The sequence below is a fragment of the Apaloderma vittatum genome, unplaced genomic scaffold (genome assembly GCF_000703405.1).
Source record: "Apaloderma vittatum isolate BGI_N311 unplaced genomic scaffold, ASM70340v1 scaffold11942, whole genome shotgun sequence".
NCBI lineage: Eukaryota > Metazoa > Chordata > Aves > Trogoniformes > Trogonidae > Apaloderma > Apaloderma vittatum.
The window spans coordinates 1-338 of record NW_009705304.1 but is presented as its reverse complement, the minus strand read 5'-3'; the positions used below and the strand labels follow the sequence as shown (position 1 = coordinate 338).

At 39.9% G+C, this 338-nt stretch overlaps 1 protein-coding gene across 1 annotated transcript in view; it reads left to right on the top strand.

Annotated features, from left to right (window-relative positions):
- Positions 1-251, top strand: part of DNM1 (dynamin 1) — a gene marked incomplete at its 5' end in the record, with an annotated part of 41,943 nt that extends 41,692 nt beyond the window's left edge. Inside the window, 1 exon segment of the mRNA XM_009865342.1 lies at positions 17-251. Within this exon segment, the coding sequence (XP_009863644.1) occupies positions 17-77 (61 nt within the window).
- Between the last annotated feature and the right edge of the window lie 87 nt (positions 252-338).

Genomic DNA, 338 nt, shown 5'->3' with positions numbered 1-338 from the left:
TGTCTTAAACCTCTAGCCGGCCGGGTAAGGCCAGTCCCTCCCGCCCGGAGAGCCCAAAACCACCATTTGACATGTAGGCCTGCTCCCTCTGAGACTCTTTGCCTGCCTCTTAGCTGTTCTGTCCTGGAATGGTCTGACTCGAATCTCACACATGGCTTGTTTTGTTTGTATTTTGTGACACACGCGTATCGGATGTGATTGTAGTGAAACTGTTTTTTGGGTTTTAGTTTGTTTTTTTTTTTTTTTCTTTTCCTAGCTGCTTAAAGGAGTTAAAACAAGTATATTGTAGTAATGAGAAACATATCTTTACTGTTATAAATATCTATAAATATATATAT